General features: G+C 40.3%; 1 protein-coding gene across 2 annotated transcripts in view; it reads right to left on the bottom strand.

The window, feature by feature from the left end:
• The window catches only part of slc6a2 (solute carrier family 6 member 2), a 35,992-nt gene that overhangs the window by 12,272 nt on the left and 4,646 nt on the right, over nt 1-19,074 (bottom strand). For both annotated transcript variants that reach the window (XM_049601288.1, XM_049601292.1), the window contains exons 4-6: nt 11,555-11,792; nt 3,452-3,590; nt 598-732 (exon numbers count right to left, since the gene is read on the bottom strand). In XM_049601288.1, coding sequence (XP_049457245.1) covers nt 598-732; nt 3,452-3,590; nt 11,555-11,792 — 512 coding nt within the window. The remainder of the gene's footprint in view (nt 1-597; nt 733-3,451; nt 3,591-11,554; nt 11,793-19,074) is intronic.

Below are 19,074 nucleotides of genomic sequence, written 5' to 3'. Positions count from 1 at the left end.
CTGAAATACCACACATACAAGGCCTGACTCAAACGTTAAAGCTGAATTTTATTATGTAGCATGTGTGTATTGGAATACACATGGCTCTGGTTTGCAAAATGTGAATTAAGTCTATATGTAAGTGACACAAATGTTCTGCAAAGCAACTGAACTTTCTGTATAGCTCAGCTTGTTGAAAACTGTATCTTTTAGTATGTGTGTATGGGATTTATTACTATACATAATGTACATATATAGTATGTATAGCATAAGCGGCATCACTAAGAACTGATCCTTTAACCTTCAGAGTTTAAGATACTCCACCCAGTGGATTATAGTAACCCAGAAAGAAGGCTCTCTAAATCCATACAGACTCTGTTGTAAGTGTTACTCATGAAGTTGAGCATAAATAATAGATGTAAAAGTCCCATGGGTTAACATCAAACTAGATGTCAATAAATAACACAAAACTGAAGGCCTGTCCACCTCTGACACTTGGAATTTCCTCCTGAAAGCAAGAATTATTTCTTTTTTTTCCACTGGTGATCCTACAGCAACCCATTCAAAATCTTTCCAATACCCATGGATGGGTTGTGACCAACAAGCACCGTCTCTAACCTCCAGATTGTTGAGCCGCTTGAAGTCAATGTGGAGGTAGGCCCTGATGCCATCCATGGACCCTGGTAGTGTTATGCCTCGGATCAGCAAAACGAAAAGGACCATATAGGGCATGGTCGCTGTGATGTACACCACCTAAATAAACACAAACAAGTTAGAGGAAACAAATACATCATGTAGACCCTTTTTACACCGAACCATTCGGTCAATAAACATACACAGACTGTGGTTGACAGTGTATATTAACATAAAAGAGAAAAAATCCCAAGGCCCCTCTTTCATTGTCTGTACTTTATACCTGGCGAAAAGCAGCACACATCCGAGCGCAGATGTCACTGCTAGTTTCACACCGATGCAGTTGTAATTTTCATGGCCAGTACCCACGTTGCTGTGTCAGTAGAACATGTACTTGTGCCCATCTGTGTGCTGATGGTCATTAAGATCTTAAAGTGTTTCCAGGCGCATTGTTATTAGCAGCAGAAAGAGATTGCACCACTGACCAACAAAAAACTGTATTTTTCTGCCATTTAAAGGGTGCAAATTTCAGATCGTAAAATGAGCCTGTATCAGCAGGTTCACAATGCACTTACACTCTGCTTGTTACACATACAGGCAGCTGCAAACATTTTTTTCCCCGTTTCCTGACATCATTTTACCATGGTGCAGCCTAATGGTGACGCCAGAGGACGATGACATGGTCACTGCTACCTCATCCCACATCTCCTTCACCTCAGTGAAATGCTTCTCCAATTTGATAAATCTGAGTGGTCGAATTTATGTTATGCCCAAAACACACTTACGATTAAGCAAGGGACTGAATACAACCTCTTTGTGCAGGTTATGCACTGTTAACTGTCAAAAGTGGAGCTGGACTCGCTGTAAATGCATTTGCGCCATGCACTTTAGACCATGCACTAGATTGTTTGTTTAAATAGGGCCCTATGAGTTGAAAGGGTATGTGCTACACTAATAGAGCATGCAGAAATACTGTGCATATGATGTGTAGTGCATTGTGTAGTAGGTACGATGACTTGAACACTATAACAGGACTTAAAAATCTTAGTATCTGTATGCAAGAAAGTAGTGTATTATATACACTGAATTTTTTTTCTTTTGCTCCCATTTTTCACAGGTTTAATTAAAGACCTAAGACTTTTTATGCACTCACTAGATATATTGTTAGTGAACCTTTCTCCTTTTTCAAAATAATCATTCTATATGACAGGTGTGGCATATCAGGATGATTAAACCGCCTAATTACAACGGAGGAGTGCCTTGGGATACTCACAATAAAATGCCACTCTAAGATGTGCAGTTTGACCTTGGAAAAAGCATTTCGCATGACTAGCACTACAGAAATGGATGTTTTGGTCACAGATATCCCAAAGAATCAGTCTCTATCTGATGTGACCGCCATTTGCCTCATGCAGTGCGACATATCTCCTTCACATAGTGTTCTTCAGGTTGTTGATTGTGGTCTGTGGAATGTTGGCTCACTCCTCTATAATGGCTGTGTGAAGTTGCTGGATATTGGAATATGCTCTTGTACACACTGATCCAAAGCATCCCAAACATGGTCAATGGGTGACATGTCTGGTGAGTATGCTGGCCATGCAAGAACTGGGATGTTCTCAGCTTCCAGGAATTGTGTATAGATGTTTGCATGGGGCCGTGCATTATTATGCTGCTACACAAGGTCATGGCGGCAGATGAATGGTGGGACAGTTAGTCTCAGGATCACGTCACAGTGTCTCTGTACACTCAAACTGCCATGAATAAAATGCACCTGTGGTCACTGTCCATGGCTTATGCCAGCATATACCATAACGCCACTGCCACCATGGGGCACTCTGTTACAAAAGTATACACTGGTAAACTGCTTACTCACCATCAGCCTGGTACAGTGTAAACTAGGATTCATCTGTAAAGAGAACACTTCTCCAATTTGCCAGATGCTATTGAAGGTGAGCATTTGCCGACTCAAATTGGTTATGACGATAAACGGCTGTCAGGTCAAGACCCTGGTTAGGACAATGAGCATGCAGGTAAGCTTCCTTGAGACGGTTTCTGTCAGCTTGTGCAGTGAATCTTCGGTTGTGCAAACCAATTATTTCATGAGCTGTCCATCTGGTTGGTATCAGATGATCTTGCAGCTGGAGATGCTGGATGTGGAGGTTCTGGACTTGAGATTACATGTGGTGTGCAGTTGTGAGATCATTTGGATGCTTTGCCAAATTCATGGAAACAATATTAGAGACAGCTTATGGCAGTGAAATGAAAAATCAGTTCATGGAAAACGGCCCTGGTGGACTTCTGTGCAGTCGGCATGCCAATGGCATGCTCCTCAAAACTTGGGACATCTATGGCATTTTAGAGTGGCTTTTTATTGTGACCAGCCCAAGGCACATCTGTGTAGTAATGATGCTGTTTTGATTGGCATCTTGATATGCCACACCTGTCAGGTGGATGGATTAACTAGGAAAAGGAAGAGTGCTCACTAAAACAGATTTGAACAAATTTAATCTATTAAGTGTATAAAAGAAGTATTAGATCTTTAACTTAAACTTGTGAAATGAATGAAAATGGAAATAAAACACATGTATTGTGTTAAATGCAAATGGGAGAATAGTCTCCAGCCCTACTAACGTTTATCTCTGCCTCTTGACTTTTATGACCCGGTGCCAACAGTTACAGGATGTCGGCAGAATGTCTGTGTTGGTGTCACAGCTGCAAATTCTTGTGCAGAAATTATAGTTGGCTTGAAACGACTTGGGTTCTAATTTATTTTAAATCAAAAGAAATGCAAACCAAGAGAGCAACAATTGTTGTGTTGTTTGATGGTTCGGGCCTGTACCTTCCCTGAGGACTTGACACCCTTCCACAGGCTAAAGTAGAGGATAAAGACCACCACGACCAGACAAGAGCTCAGCTCCCAGCGAGGCAGGCCCAGGTCATGGATACCCCTACTCTCATGGAGATGCAGCACACCCCGTCTGCAGAAAGACACACATGCACAACAGAAAAAATATAGATTGTATCATGATATCCAGAGGACATTATTTAATTTACATACTATATACTGTCATCAGTGAGAAATCAATAATTGCTTTACATTATTAATGGATAATGAAATTATCAGCAATGCATTTTCAAGCAAAGGGAAATGTGATGTCATTGTTCTATGGTATAGTATTTTGTTTCTTTTGGCTATAGTAAGAGATGTTTTCGTTGAACAGGCCCACCCCGGCTCTGTAGCAGCTGGGTGAGTGCAAACAAAACAGCCCCACACTGCAGGTGTCTGAGGTAAAGATGGGAGATGAAGTATGGAACAGAGGCTCTCTAAGGACATGCATTACAGCAGTCCACCTTCAACCAGCTTTTCAAATATGTTACTGTCACTATATCCCAATTCATCATTGGCTAAAGTATTCAATTCACTTAACTTAAAACAAATGACCTCAACAGTCAGGGTGAAAGCTTAGTGAAGCTGGACCACCATTCTATTTGAATGGCTTTTGAAGTGAATGATCACTTTACTCTTTCGCTCTCTCCCAACTATTCTCAAAATGCTTTTAAATTAATTGGTAATATTTTGCTATTATCAGCCATTGTCCCAGAGCCAGACACTTACTGTCAGATCAAGGATCAAGTGTTTTATTGTGCCATAATGAACTAATGGGAAAAAAATTGTTTATCTATCTAAATATTGTTTCCAGCTGCAGGCTCAATCTTTGAATTTCTGCTCTGAGTAGTGGAAAGTAAGTGCACATTGGTATCACAGTTTTAAATCTTTTTGTTATTACTGTTAAATACTGGGCAAGGCTGTTTGAAAGCATTAAAATGCTTTGGGAAATGGCACTGTAAAGCATTGTATTCACAAGCAGATAGAAACATCAGTCTGTCCAGATGAGGACTCATTACTGGCAAACAAGAAACAAACAACAGCCAGTGGCGGACACAGGCAGTCTGATAGGCAAGGACCGTGGACATTTACTGCATCATAGCTGGTCACCTGCATCTTCTGACAGAGGACGGAGTATCTAGCTGTAGCACACCTGTGAGAGTGTGCACACAGTGTCTCTTACAACCAAAAACAACTGCTATTTTATTTAGATATCACTATCCTGTGATAAAACATTTCAAACCACCTTTGTTCCCTTCACATATGTCCCAAAAGTTTCTTTAAATGATTCAATAAAGTTGGAATGTGATATTTTGGGCTTATATACACAGCAGAACTGGATTTGGATCTGATACTGGGTTTGCTTACACAACAGCCTAGATGAAACACCCTTTGGGCCACACCAACTGAAATATGTTCAGACATACAATCTGAAGGGACCAAAGAATCTGTGAAACCCCTCTCCAGCATTTACTTATCTCTGGCTGATAATAAATTCAAAGCTGTAAGGTCTTTGGGGATGCAGATAGCGGCCTGAAGATATGAATTCATCTGGGGAGGAAAATTTAGAGTCTGTGCTCTAACCTGCAGCCTGTGCTATGAAACAGGAGGTTAGGGAGGTAACTTCAGGGTTAACCCTGGGTTTGCAGTACTACAAAGCTGATTCACTTTTTACTAGGGATTTTAAAAATGAACCATTAACCAACAATTAGAATTTTGACCAATTAATACTATCAGTTGAACAGTTAAACAGTTAAAAACATATATTAAATATAATATACTGTCACTACTGCAGAGATGCTAAGAGTCTCCTGCTGTCCAGGCTATAGTCGTATGCCGCTGACAGGGTAATGCCATGGGATAGATGACTACAGCACCCCTTAACAAGCTAATTGCCCAGAGGCAGAGGTGAACACCTATATGAGGGACAATCCCCCTCTCACTGGGTAGCTACTAATGCTCTTCACTGGAAAGGATCAGCAAACTTTCTGTTGCTGCCATTATAAAGAATGCTCAGTTCAACGCCTGCCCAGTTAGCACAAGCTAACTCAGCAGAAGCAGCTAACATCCGACACAGACTGTGACAAACTCAAATTGGCTCGAGTCTGTCATTAAACACGTTAGGCAATGTTACCCGTGTCCTGCTAACAGTTAGCCCTGTTGCCCTGTCAGCCCTTTGTGTATGTGTGTGATGTGCATGGACTCTCTACATCTCAGAATAGTAATGTTGTGGAGATGCTGAGCAAAGCAATAAGCAATGCACAAGTCTACAATGAAATAAGATTTAACATATTTTAGACCGCAACAAATGGCTAACAGTGTGGCTGCTTTTCCACTCTGATTCCACCACTTCATCTCAGAATAACACGGGACACCTGCGTGATGAGTTTTTTCCATCAAACTAAATAGCAAAACATACTCTATACTTAAGTCATATATAAAATACCTTCAAGTATTTTAAGCCTTGGCCCACTTTCAGTATTTGGAAATTATTTCTAGTGTTTCTACATCCTCTTTTGACAGATTATCATTTCCATCTCACTCTGATGAATATGACTTTGTGCTGTCCCTAAAATGAAACATTCCCACGGGTAATTAGTGTCACCGTTTTATCTCATATTATATAAAGTACTTCAGTCGTGGTTCTGATGATGTAGGTCGTAATAAACAACGCTGCCTCTTTCACATCAACATGCTGGTGGACAGGAAAACTCAGAGTTGACTGAGATTGCATATAATGAGCTTTGTGATACTTGTTATCCAGATGGCCAATGTTAGGGTTAGTGAAACCAGATAACAAAAAGACATCGCGGGTATGTTGAACTTACTTCGTAGGTCCCTGGAGGCCTTGTGTTAGTGTTATGTTGTAAAGCCTCAAGGCCTCCTTGTTCATTTGATAGCATCACTGCCAGTAAATGCACACTATAACATCAATCCAGGTCCCTTTGGCCCAGTTACTCTAAACACATTTACTCTTATCATAGCGCAGCCAGCTGCTTATACTGCTGTCCTGACACTCAATGTTACCATTAATTGGTTTCTGTATACTTTAGACTGGCACACTATTGCATGCAGCCTGGTCTTAATGTTGGTTACAGAATGAGAAACAGGGCATGCAGAGTATACATAAATAAAAAAGACTACAGACTTGAGTGTCAAAACGCACCTGAGGGGTTCTTTCTAATTTCAATCTGATTCATTTTACTAATTACAAATGTATTGCACTTGTTATTTCAAATGTACTTCTTTCATGCCCTCAATTTGCTTGTGAAATTGAAGTTAAAGCAATCTCTAGTGTCTTTTAATTACATCTCTTTTGTTTAAATGAGGGATATTTATCAAGTTTAGTTATCCGGGACATAAGTGAGATGTGGTTGCTACGGGCCAGAACTGAATCTGACAGCACTTTGTCCACTTGACCGATAATGCCTGCCAGCAGCCATACTTACACAGAAAGCCCAGTCTTTTACCAAAGATGTAATACTTTGCATTGTGGAACAGAAGTGTCCATAAACACCACAGGCACATATCTAGCATCTTGCATATGCTTTGTATACACTTCTACCAGTGTAAACACGCTACATATTCAAAGCTCAGTTAGTTTGTATTACAGAACTGAGGCTTTCTGGTCCAAATTTTGACTTGTAACGTGAAAGGAATACTTCACCCTCACAATGACCACTTGTGTATCGATCACTAACTGCGTGTTAACTTGAATTCGTGAATAAAACGGTTTTCTTGCATGCCTCCATGGTGAATGGATAGTCCTTAAAAGGCAAACATTCTCCATAAATTGGAATAATCACAGTTCACATTTAACAACAGCAAAGCTGGGGTGGATGAGGTGCTCCTCAGAAAAGTAAGACATGAGATTGTTGATGCAGTCATCCCCTGCTGGAAAGTTGTTTGATCATATGACAAGCACTTCTGATGAAGCATACTGACAGCTTAAGAACTCTGTGAAAGCCCATCCGAACCGCTTCATGATTTGTATCTCTTTAAATCATTAGACATCATTGAGCATATAGAGTTAATAGACATGATGCTGTGATGTGGTTAGTTAAATATCTGGAGGTTTCTTTGATCTCTCGAGGCTGCACAAGTTAGTTAGTCACAGAGAGATGCACAGGTCTCTTGACTCCAGGTCAGGTTTTTGGCAGAGGCCATGTTTTTGGCTGTCTTCACAAAGCCCCTTCCACTCCACAGCTTCCCAGCAAGCCCTGATGGGAAAAGTCACACCAGCTTGCTCTCCTCAGCTACAATGATTTTGACTGTTTTCATGTTTTGGTGCTACAGTTAGAAATGAGGTGTAAACTTTGACTGGTATTAGATGATCCCTAGGGGATAAAATGGAGGGTCAGCTATTCCTCAGGATATCTGGTAACGAAGTAGCCTTTTTGTAATAGTGCCCTGTGTTCATAGGGTTTGGTGATTTGGTAGTGATGCATTTTATGATGTGGTAATGGATTACCATTAGCTGATAGCTCTCAAGTTGATGAACTACCCAAGAGATACTGAGCTACAGGATATGACGAGTCGCAGGGAAGCTAAAAAAAATAAAAATAAACTTAATACAAATCAGGAATATGCATATACTAAACATATAAAAGAAAGATCACTGTTTAGTGTTGTATGTTCTTATTAGTTTTTATATTTAGTTTTGGACATGACATGCTTAGTATTAATTAACTGCAGAGGTGTGCCTTCAGGGCTCTGCAGACTTGAGAGTTGAGCCTGTCTTCACCTATGCATGTAAGGACCCTCTGTTGTCTGTTTGTATGCATGTTGTTTGCATATCTGGAGAACCATCCATCCCATATACTTCACACTTGGTGGATGCATTGCTGTTCCCGGATCTGAGTAAACGCAGTGTCGAGTGTGATGTCGTTTAGATGAACGGTGCTTGAGAACGCTGCAAACCAACCATAGTAGCTCACTCCTGCCTGCATATGCACAGTGAAAGAGGAAAGGGAGGGAGAGACGATGTGCTGTTGCAAAAGAGGAGCTGCCGACTGAGTTAATTCTGAGCAGCAAGTTGCTGAAAGGGTTTGAAAAGTTGCTATGTGAAGCGGGAAAATTAGCAGGTTGGCAACAGTGTATGTGTGTATGTCAGGTGCCCGTGTGTGAATGAGGAGTGGAGGATAGCTAAGTTTGCCACACAAGATTCAGTGATTATGAGCTCATAATTCATATTCATGTTAAATTTTGTCTATCTACCTGAGGAAGGTCCATCAATGAAACATTGTAGCCTAATAAATGTAACTTTTTTTTTGCAAGTGTAGACAGTGTGCGGGTGTTCTCCTCATTGATTCAAATATCTGCCAGTAAAAAAGACCTGTGGCTATAGCCCAATAGCCAGGCCCTCTGCTCAGTTCCTTCCCCTCCGCTACTTTTTTTTTAAAAAAAAAAAAACTATTTTAAATGAAACAATCAGTTGTGAAATATGGAGAGCATGGTGGCTCTGTTGGCGTGCCAAGCACACTCGGGCCCACCCGTCCCACTGGGCCAGCCCGTGAGCCTCCAAGTGACCAAAACATTCACTAACAGGGGTTTAAGGATACCTGCAGTGTCAAGAAATCAGTGAAATTGCATGACCTTTACATTGTGTGTGAATATGAATAACCCACTATGCTGTAAATCTGAGGCAATAAATCAACTAAAATAAGAGCTTAACAGTTATACTGTATTAAGCAACTTGTGAGCCTGAACTCCACACCAGCTCGGGCGTATACTAAGTCTAAAAGAATGTTCCTTTTTAAATTTGTTTTACTTTTTTTCTGCAAACTGTGCTCATGATAGCAGAAGACGGTAGGCTCAAGAGTATTTGTGGATGTAGAAGAGTGTAAGAGGTGAAGCAAGAGAATTGTTGATTCAGTTGGCCTCACTCTCTCATGCTGTGCCTTGGCATTGCTCCTGTGCTTAAAGCTAGCTGTAAGCAGGAGGATTTATTGTCCCCTACAGAGCTTAACCCCATGCAGGATCTGTCTTGAAGTACGCTATTGTTGTCAGTCTGTCTGTTGTGAATCTACAGATATTTTTTCCTATGCGTGAGGTGTAATCATCCACTGGGAGCATAAAGTCTGCCTTCTTTTTATATGCACTGTGTCTACTCTTTGAGCAGTATTGCATCACTTTTTGAAAGGCCAGAGTAATTCACAAGGCTGGACTTTAATGTGAATGCTGACTTCCTTGTGTTTCAGTGTTTTACTTACTTCAAAACATAACAAGTTTGATGGTTCCTGGAAGTTTAAACGATATCCAGGAATACTGATTAAATAAACGTACGAGACAGTGCAGCCCAGCAGAATGGGAGTGGGACTTTAACATGCTCAATTATATGCTGGGGTGCATGCTCACTGTATTCTGTGTGTCATGCTTAGCATGTGTCCCTTTTACTGTCCAAGTCACTTCACAGACTTCCTCTGGGCTGCACAGTCAGTCTTCACAGAAGCTGGGGAAGAACTGGCTGTCTTTGAAGTATAAACAGATGGAGCTTTTTTTCATGCACTTCAAAGAGTGCATTTGAATGTTTTATGTATACATGTTTTATAGTGCAAACATTTATGGCTGGTTAATTTTGGAGCCCTCTTCTCATGTTTCAGTGACTGGTCACTGGTCTTTAAGTGGACACTGGTTCACTTGTTTAATGGGGATGTACATACTGTACTAATATTATTCTGACAACAATGCCAGGACAAGTAAGCATAACACTCACGTGACACCATTTGTTGTTGAGTAGACTGTGTTCAATTTACTTAAAATGTATAAGTTCTAAGTGTCCGAATGAAACAAACATGCAAACATAGCTGGTGTTTTAAATACAGTGGCTGTATTTACATGAAGGCCGAAGCTTTGAAGACATTGCTTGCTAGGGCCAGTCCTTTTGATACAGGGGCACATACAAATAGGGTCAAATATCTAAGTCTGACCGATAAGATGTGTGTGTATATATATCAGTGTTTCCCACAGGATATTTGGAGACTTTGGGGGGTGGGGTGTTCTGAACTTTGTAGGGGAGTCCAGGGGCATGCTCCCCCGGGAGAAAATTTAGTATATATTTGATTTAAAGGCATCAATCTGGTGAATTCTGAGAGCCAATAGCAAGAGCAGAATATGCCTAGATTTCAACATCTGTGTGCTTTTTATGTGTGAAAAATGTTCTATTGTTTACTGATAAAACACTAGTGGTATGTGAAGGGTCACACTTAAAATACAGCTAAGGATTAGTGGTTAAACATTTCAGTAATCAAAAGAAAAATGACTAACGTACTGATCTGCCTCTGGAGGGCTATTTTTATTATTTTAACTCGTGCAGACAAAATATTCTTTTAAAACTATCACTCACAATCACAGTTACAGATACACAAAACAATACAAAATACACAATACGAAAAGAAAACAAAAGGTAAGACTCAAATTAATTTCACACAAACAGACACAAATTACTGCTTTCCTCCCTCACGATTTGCAAGTGCGGCACTCTGAATCAGAACATTTAATTTTACGTGGATTCGAAAAGACTCCGCTGGTGTGCTACAGAGTGACGTTCATTTACCGGAGCCATTTTATATCTGGCCAATTTTTGGAGACTATGGCAGGGCAAATTGGTCAATGTATGGGCTTTAAGTGGTCTGACCGGCAACCTGTTGAGACGATTTAGTTCCGCGTTGCCCCGCGTTGACTCTTTGGTTGGGTGGGGCTAGACTCAGAGTTATAGGGGCACTGACCCCTGCTGGTCCCTCTCTTAAACCGCCATTGCATGAGAGCAACAGCAGTTACATAGCAGTGTGACTGTGTGTTGTGATTTTTTTTGTGTTTTCTTGCCAATGATTTGGCAAAATGTGCTGTAAAAGAATTTAATTAGATCTGACGCTTGAATAGGTGTGACGTGTACAGGATATTATGTTTCTGTTACAGTAAAACCTGAGAAAGTCAGGTTACCATGACGTCTTTCTACTACATTTTTTAAGTTGCAATAAATATAAATCTTGCTATAACCTTTACAGGTCACTATCTGATAAACGAATGAATTACAGAATATCAGAAATCACTCACTCATAGTACTCAGCCGCTGGGGTGATCTTGTACTTGGCGTAAGACGTTCCATTGCCGAGGACTGATCCATTGATGGCTTTGGGGTCAGTGCAGTTCTCACTGTTCCAAATGTTGCCACATTTGAGCCATGGCAGTTCACTGGTCATGGAGGAGAACAGGTAGTGGAGGGACCAGGCAATGATGACATTGTAGTAGAAGCCAACATACAGGGCTATGAGGATCACAGTGTAGCCCACACCTGAGGAACAGACATTTAGTAGTGAGGAAGGAGAACATGATGCTTTACACTTACTGACCTCCTTACTCCTTAGACTGTTCTCCGGTGCAGTTGCAGTGCAGCCTAGTGCAGATGCACTTTAAGGAGCTGTATGCAACATTCAGAGCAAATCTATATTTCTGTCAGAGTCTGGGGTGAGATTGTCTGCACAAGGTTCTCAACTCTGGAGGTGGCTGAGTAAGTGGCTAACAGCTAATGTTCCTAACTCCTTAAACAGATTTAACAATGGCAACAGTGCTGACAGAGCTCACATTGTTAACCTTGGGGGACACTGGAGGGTGGGCACTATGCTTCCACAACAATGCTGTCTTGATATTAGCGGTAACCACTATATGAGTGCAGTGCAGAGCTGCCGTGATTACCTAGCCGGTGGGACCCACTTACAGGGACTCACATGAATAAACATGCACACACAGCCAGAATGTTTACCATAACATCAGACAGACAAGCTTGGATTACAACACACAGAGAGGGAGCATGACTTAATTCTCTTCTCAAGTTGTCATTACTCCACTATAGATTTAATTTGACTTACTTTGCTGCTATAATGTTGCTCTTAAAGTCACATACAAAACCTTAAATACACACTCTCGTTTAAGACAACCACATCTGGTTTATTTTCTGCTCTTAATATCGGTTTCATGTTGTGATTTGCTTCCAAATAATTTGTACAAATACATGTTGCATCACAGTATGGTTTATAATTTGTGCAGATACACTTTGATGTATATATTTGCTTTATTATGTGTCATAAAATTGAATAAATATATTTGTTTAAGTCAGTCCCAAGAATCCAAACATCATAGGAGTACGTGCATTTCAGCCACCTAAAAAAACTAAACAAACAAAATTAAAAAAAAAAAAAAACACCATCATGGATAGCAGGGACAGAATGCAAACTCAAAGCAATAAAGACACAATTCACATCAAGAGACATCAGATCTCTTGTCTCCCAAAAATAGTTGTGTTATATCTATATAGCAAGTTGCCTATAGTAAAGTTGCCTCATATCTGCAACCTGGTGCACCTCATGACACATTTTCAACCCCCTTCACCATCTTATCATCACCATGAGGTACACAAATCATTCCCTCAGCAGTGTAGTGGAGGGTACGTATAAAATTATAATTTGTCAAACCTATGTTCGCACACATCCTCTGGCCGCTAACGCTTACTTTCCATCATTTTGCACCTTATGAAGTAAATTCTGGGATGAGTTGTTTTTTGTCTCCACTGGAATGTGATATTCTTACATAAAAACAGAGAAGCCATAAATCCATCACTCAGCCATTCTAGGCAGGAAAAAAACAAACCCTCCTCAGCGCTAAAGCCAACAAAAGCAGTGACTGGTGCTGATTCAATAGAGCAGACTGAGGCACTTATCTTATCGTATTCAAAGCATGCTGCTTCAAATAATAATGTGTTGTGTAAAAGATCACATCGTAAGAAGAGGTCAGGCTTGTCTGTGGCTGTTATTTGCCAGATGAATGTTATTAGATCGACTTTTCTTGCTGATCTATGCCAGCGAGTTTATGCTAGTCAGGACAGTTTAACAATTTTTTTGCAGGATCGGCTTTCTAGTGAAACCTAAGGTGACCCTGAGAGCTCAGCGCACTGGAGATTAAGAAAACACATGCAAATAGACACCACACAAGCAAATGAAGAAACACCTTCACAAATTAGGCAACACGTGCAGCTTTTAGAAAAAGCGCTGCTTTTCCAACAAGCGTGGAGTGTATAGTAATGGACTTGTTACAGAAGGTGGCAGCAATGCAACATAACAGATGCTGGCATGACAAAGCAATTGTGCTTGGGACACCCAAATGGCCAGCAGCGGCACTGGTCTCAGTTCCTAAAGTGCATCTTGAGGAGAGGAGAGGCTTGTTGCACAAGTATGTCCTTTGCAGAGGTCTTTTTGGCACCTGTGACATAAAAGAAGCGTGACACACAGCTGATGATGCAGCTGTGCCACACCTCATATTTAATTAATCTTGCTTGAAAATGACATCTCATGTTGTTAAAAGTCTGATGCCTCGACTCCTCTGGCCTCGTGTCTGTTCCTTGCCTCCTCCGCTCATATCTCAGGTGGGATGGAATAAGTTGTAAGGAGGGGAGGAGAGGAGAGGAGAAGAGAGGAAGGGAATCACAGATGTACAAATTAAGAGCTGAGATGAGGGGCAAGTGTGTCCCTGGAAACTATTTCTGTTGTGTTGTGAGCTTCTTGCATTGCTTTTTCTAAATGTTTCACATCTGTCGTCAAATTGATGTTTGTGTATGTTCAGGGGGGAAAAAAGGGGGCTGCACAAGATATTTTTTTAAATTGTCATTGCAATGTCAACTTGCGAGATGAGCACAGACTGTGATATTGTACTCAGGGATTTTAAAATAAATCTAAAATGTAGCTATTATTCTTTTTTATTGGTGTTCTTATGCTCAATGCAATGTTTGATTTTTGACACCAGAACACCCAGTTCTTGGGCTCAGGCTGGATTTAGAAGAAGTTTATCATAAAGAAAATGTGACTCTTTAGTTTAACTGTGAATTCTGGGATGCACTCATATACAAAATGCATGACTTGAAGTTAGCTGTAAAAATGTGATTGGAGGTCTTTATATTTAGTTTGGAGCTGAAGAAACAAGACATTTTTTTTATTTATATAAAGATCTCAAGTGCAGCACATTCTCCTCTCCCTCCAGTCCAGAAACACTCTATCCATCAGTGCTGGTTTGAACAAGTGATTGTACAGTGTACAAGTTTGAGCACCACTGGTCAAAATTTCGTTTAGTGTGAGTAGTTAAGTAAGTAGAAGATGATTTTCAATCTATTACAGTTTCAAAATAACAAAAAAGGAAAAAGGCCTAAAGTAAAAGTTTGGGCACCTTGCATGGTCAGTACTAGTGGCGCCCCCCTCTGCAAGTATCACAGCTTCTAAATGCTTTTTGTAACCAGCTAAGAGTCTTTAAATTCTTGTTTGGGGGATTTTCACTTATTCTTCGTTGCACCTTCAAGTTGGGCCTCATGAGGTAGTCCATTGTGGATTTTGAGGTGTTTTTAGGACATTTGTCCAGTGGTAGAAGCGATCCTCTCTTCATCTTCAGCTTTTTTTACAGATGGTGTGATGTTTGCTTCCAGAATTAGCTGGAATTTAACTGAATCCATTTTTCCCTCTACCTGTGAAATGTTCCCCGTGCCACTGGCTGCAACACAAGCCCAAAGCATGATTGAACCATCTCCATGTTTAACAGTCAGACAAATGTTATTTTTATGAAATTCTGCATCCTTTTTTCTCCAAACATACCTTTGCTCATTGCATCCAAAAAAGTTCTGTTTAACTTAATCAGTCCACAGGACTTGTTTCCAAAAAGCACTGGGCTTGTTTAGAAATTCTGATGCTGAATTTTGTGGTGAGGACACAGGAAAGGTTTTCTCCTCATGAAGGTCATATTTGTACAGGTGCCGTAGCACAATAGGACAGTGCACCACTACTCCAGAGTCTGCTAAATCTTCCTGCAGGTCTTTTGCAGTCAAACAGGGGTTGATTTGCCTTACTAACAATCCTATGAACAGCTCTGAAAGTTTTCTTGGTCCTCAAGACCTCAACTTGACCTCCACAGTTCCTGTTAACTGCCATTTCTTAATATACACACATAACAGACTGAGCAAACAGCTACCTGGAAACATTTTGCTATCTAAATATAACCTCCTGCTTTGTGGGTATCAGTTATTTTAGTTTTCAGAGTGCTATGCAGCTGTTTAGAGGAGCCCATGGCTACTGATTCTTGCGACAAGGTTTCAGGAGTCACTATGAACAAGCCATAACCCTAACAAGCTGATTATAGTCTGAGACCCTGGTTCAAGTTGTCTGCGAGCTCAAATGTCTTGGGGTGGCCAAATTTTTGCTTGATGCTCCTTTCCTTTTTTTCAGTTTAAAATTGTGCAAAACAAAATAAATTACTCTTCTTGCTTAAAATGTTGAAAAGCATGTTTCATCTCGAACTTAATGCCTTTTGGAGATCACTTCATCTTCTACTCACTTAACTATTCACAGTAAATTGAATTTTGACCAGGTGTGCCCAAACTCTTTCATGCCACTATATGCTACAGGAATGTGTACTAAAACATTTGGTAGTACGAAAATGTTTTTGGTAATTGGTTTAAAATTTTCAGGGAGTTTCTGGGGATGAAGTTGTGATCACGTAATTTGTAGAAAGGCTGTGCACTGGAAAAGAGCAGTATTGGAGGAGAGGTTCCTGAGACTGACATAGATTCAATCTTTAACCAGTGGGGAGACAGTGGACCATTCATCACCGGGGAACCCCACTGCCAGAAAGTGAGTGCCCTGGCATTTGATGCCCAATAATAATGCCTAAATACAGGAAGGCCGAGGCCACCCCTGTTTACATTCTTCTGTAAGTGGGCTTTAGAAATGTGAGGGGGGTTTATTTGTTCAGACAAATGAGAGGATAGCTGAATCCAGTTGTTTAAAGAAAGACAATGGTAAATAGATAGGAAGGTTTTGAAAAAGGTACAAGAATACTTGAAGCGCAGCCATTTTTAGAGCACTGATACAAACAATCATTGAGAAGGGAAGCAGCTTCCAGTTCCTGATGTTAGCTTTTAGTTTGTCCACCATGTCCAAGAACTTCAATTTCAGTAAATGTTTGGGATTTCTGGAAATCTTAAGTCCAAGGTAGGTAATGTAGGTGGTAACTAATTTAAATGGCAGAGTTTTTAAAAATGCAGAACTCCAATTATTCATAATAGGCATAATTTCACTTTTATCCCAATCAATTGTATATCCTGACAGTTTACTGAACGATTTAATATTGTGCAGGAATTTGACAACTGAATCTACTGGATCAGATAAACAAATCAATAAATCATCAGCATATAAATTTACAAGGCTTCAAACATGACCAAATTCTACACCATGGATACCTGGGTAACTCCAGATTCCTATTGCAAGAGGTTCTACAGCAATATCAGAAAGGAGGGGAGAAAGGGGGTCGCTTCACCTTACACCGCAATGCAAATCAAAAGGTTGTGATTTGTCAGTATTAATAAGAATAGATGATACTGGGTTGAAATCAGTTATTTTGATGTACTCTATAAAGTTCACCCCAAACAAAAATCGTTTTAGCTCCTCAAAAATAAAAGGCTGTTTGATCTGGTCAAATGTCTTTTTGGCGTCGAGAGATTAGACGGCAGCTTATGTGTCCCTTTCATGAACTGAATATGTGTATTTAAACGCAAACGAATATTACTAAATGAAAATCTACCCAGGATAAATCCAGTCTAATTGGGATGTATAGTTTTGGAGATATGATTACCTAGTTTTGTAGCCAGGACTTAAATTATTACCTTTTGATCACAGTTGAGAAGAGCAATGAGTCTGTAACTTCCAGGGTTGGTTTCTTCTTTTCCTTTTATTAAAGCAAGAAGCATTTCCTTCGTAAAGTGAGCTGGGAAGCCTCTTAAATTTCATTGAATCTTTCACCATCCCCAACAAGAGAGGAAATATTTTTTTCATGGACCGTTTTAGAGAATTCACAGCTAGAGCCATCCAGGCCCTCTGTTTTTTCTGGACGGAAAAGCTTGAATAGCACCCAAAAGGTCAGGCTGAACGAGAATGAGGTGTCAGTCTCTCACAGCGGCATCGAGTTTGGAAATATTTAGGTTAGCAAAAAAAGTTACAACAATCTGCTTTAGTTGCCTTTACTTTGCTGGAGTATAGCCCCTGAAGCAAGTATTTATCTTCTTTGGGTTTTGTAACCAGTTATTTGAATATTTGATCTGATCCTATGGATGGCTTGGTTAGCCTGCTGACCTCTTAGTTGACTTGCTAATAGTTTCTCTGGTTTGTCCCCAAGTTCAAAATGTTTCTGTTAGTTTTAGTCAAAGGCTGCTGACATGTTTGCTATGGGCAGTATTATACGTTAGTTGTCAATTTTTATTGTGGCCAGACGGTAAGAGGGAGGATCTATAAGCCTCTTCAAGAACCAGAAGTTTTTTTTTAGATGATTCCAATGAAATAATGTGGCCCCTCATCACAACCTTAACGGCCTCCCAGAGAGAATAAGAGATCTTCCCATTATCACTGAAGGTAAGAAACTCATCTATATGTGCAGTCATGTGCTCAGTGAAAGAGTGGCCTTCCAAAAGGAGAGGGTTGAATCGACAGCTATACGTATTTTTAGACAGGATTTTTTTAAATTGAAGGGAGACTAGGCTATGCTCAGATATCAAGATATTATGATAGGTAGAGTTGGTAATGCTAGGTAGTAATTCAAAGGATATTAGGGAATAGTTAATTCCAGAGCAGGACCTATGGACAGACTAAGAGGTGGTTTTGTTGACAGTCTAAGATTGGGTCTAAATAACAATTATAATCACCTCCAATAATGACACTGCGGCTGGATGCTGGTATCATATCAAAAGCCAAACAAAAGAAATCAGTATTGTCAATATCTGGGCCATGAATATGAAGCATGACGATTGGGAAGTAATTTCAATGACCTTAAATCCTTAAGTGCCTGCCATATAGGTCCGCCATTATTAAGTCAAGGCGAAATTAGATATTTTTACGAGAAACAATAGCAACACCCCTGGCCTTGCGGGTAAAAGGCACTGGGAAGACTTGAGAAATCCAATTTGTTCTCAGTCTGCGCTGTTCATGTACACTGATGTGTTTCCTGAAGAAAAATGATGTCTGGCTTCAACGCTTTCAGTTGAGAAAAAACATGACCCTATTTAATTACATGACCAAGACCTTTTATGTTTCATGAGACCGGTGTTAAGTTATTATTAATGCTGCTATGTGTAATACTGTCAGATCGTGAATTGCCCCTGGAAAGAAAACAGTTTGGCATCTACCAAACATAACACATAATACAGTAAAACACAACACATAAAAAACACACACTGTGTAGAACAACACATTCAAACAAACCCATGAACATGTTTCCTACCCGCCCACAAAGTACTCCCCCAAACGAAGCACAAATGTTCCTCTCAGTGTGGGACTGCTAGACGCGCATCCAGTGCCTAGCTCCTACAAGAATAGTAACTTGCTGAATAAATCTACAGGAGTCTAGCTGAACTCCACTGCCAATCATGGCTTATTGACGTAAACAGGACAAATTGACAGTGTCACATGAGACTGTCTAACTGGATAATCTAAATAACAAAGAGTCGTGTCAAAATATTATGATTAACCCTCTGTGTAAACACACAGAATGGCATC

Source organism: Epinephelus fuscoguttatus, linkage group LG2 (genome assembly GCF_011397635.1).
Source record: "Epinephelus fuscoguttatus linkage group LG2, E.fuscoguttatus.final_Chr_v1".
NCBI lineage: Eukaryota > Metazoa > Chordata > Actinopteri > Perciformes > Serranidae > Epinephelus > Epinephelus fuscoguttatus.
This window is presented reverse-complemented; position numbering and strand designations above follow the sequence as displayed.